The sequence below is a fragment of the Phaseolus vulgaris genome, chromosome 8 (assembly GCF_000499845.2).
Source record: "Phaseolus vulgaris cultivar G19833 chromosome 8, P. vulgaris v2.0, whole genome shotgun sequence".
In the NCBI taxonomy this organism is placed as follows: Eukaryota; Viridiplantae; Streptophyta; class Magnoliopsida; order Fabales; family Fabaceae; genus Phaseolus; species Phaseolus vulgaris.
In genome coordinates, this window is record NC_023752.2 from 39028767 (window position 1) to 39029960 (window position 1194).

General features: G+C 52.2%; 1 protein-coding gene across 1 annotated transcript; it reads right to left on the reverse strand.

Annotated features, from left to right (window-relative positions):
• Positions 1 to 356: 356 nt before the first annotated feature.
• Positions 357 to 956, reverse strand: LOC137825090 (uncharacterized). The gene has a single exon (XM_068630765.1). It carries the CDS (start codon positions 954 to 956, stop codon positions 357 to 359), a length of 600 nt encoding a protein of 199 aa, XP_068486866.1.
• Between the last annotated feature and the right edge of the window lie 238 nt (positions 957 to 1194).

Sequence of the window (1194 nt, forward strand, 5' to 3'; positions counted from 1 at the left end):
TGCACTCGTTGCCGCTTACGCACGTCAAGATATGGTGCGTAAACCCATGCCTGAATAATATCCCATCCACAAAGGTGTACCTGGCGGCGTTCCTCTTAGTCTTCTTGCCTTCCTCTGGCTCTGCTGGGAGGATCCCATCTGCCAGGTATCGCCTGTAAGGGGTCATCCAAGTGTCACCTTCCTCCAAAGCGCACACTTGTACACTCCTTTCTTCACCTGGTGAGGCTACGTAAGTACTGATGCAAGGTGCCCTCACCGTCTCTTGACTCAACGAGCGATGACTCCTTGGTTTCCCTCTTGTTGTACCAATGTGAAGGACGTCTACCCTGTTGTTTGCAACGAACTTTCGCGACGTCTTAAGGGTCTCCTGTATTACGGTCCTCTGCTTTCCCCCCTTGCCTGAGCTGGTCAGCTCTGGCATTTTGTTCCCTGGGGACGGGCACTAGCTCAAATGCAGCGAAGGCTCTTTTCAATACCTCGACATACTTCAGATACACAGCCATCTGTGGGTCCTTCGCTTGGTATCCCCCCGTTACTTGTCCTGTGACTAGTTGTGAGTCACTCTTTGCCAAGATGATCTGATCACCCATTTCTTTGGCCAAAAGCATCCCGGCAATCAACGCCTCGTACTCCGCCTGGTTGTTGCTTGCCTTGAAGGTGAAGCGCAAATCCTGTTCGATTAACACCCCATTAGGTCCCTCCAGGATTATTCCAGCTCCGCTCCCTTGCTGGTTGGAAGATCCGTCTACTGAGAGCATCCACTGTGCCCCTGCTTCCACCTCTTGAGGATCTCCTCCTGGTGAAAGTTCTGCTACAAAGTCAGCATAGACCTGGCCTTTGATGGATCCCCGGGGCTCGTACTGGATGTCAAATTCTGACAATTCCACTGCCCAGCGTACCATCCTCCCGGCCACGTCTGGCTTCTGGAGTACCTTCTGGATGGGAAGGTCCGTCATTACCACCACTGTGAAACTGTGGAAATAGTGGCGAAGCCTTCGTGCTGAGAACACTATTGCTAGTGATGCCTTCTCTAGTGACTGGTATCTTGACTCGAGGCCTTGCAATGCCTTGCTTACGAAGTATATTGGTCTTGTTCCTCGACCAGTACAGAGCTAATAGCCCATTCTGTTACTGCAAAATATAGGCGGAGGGGGACGCCTACTTGTGGCTTGCAAAGCACGGGTGGCGTCGCCA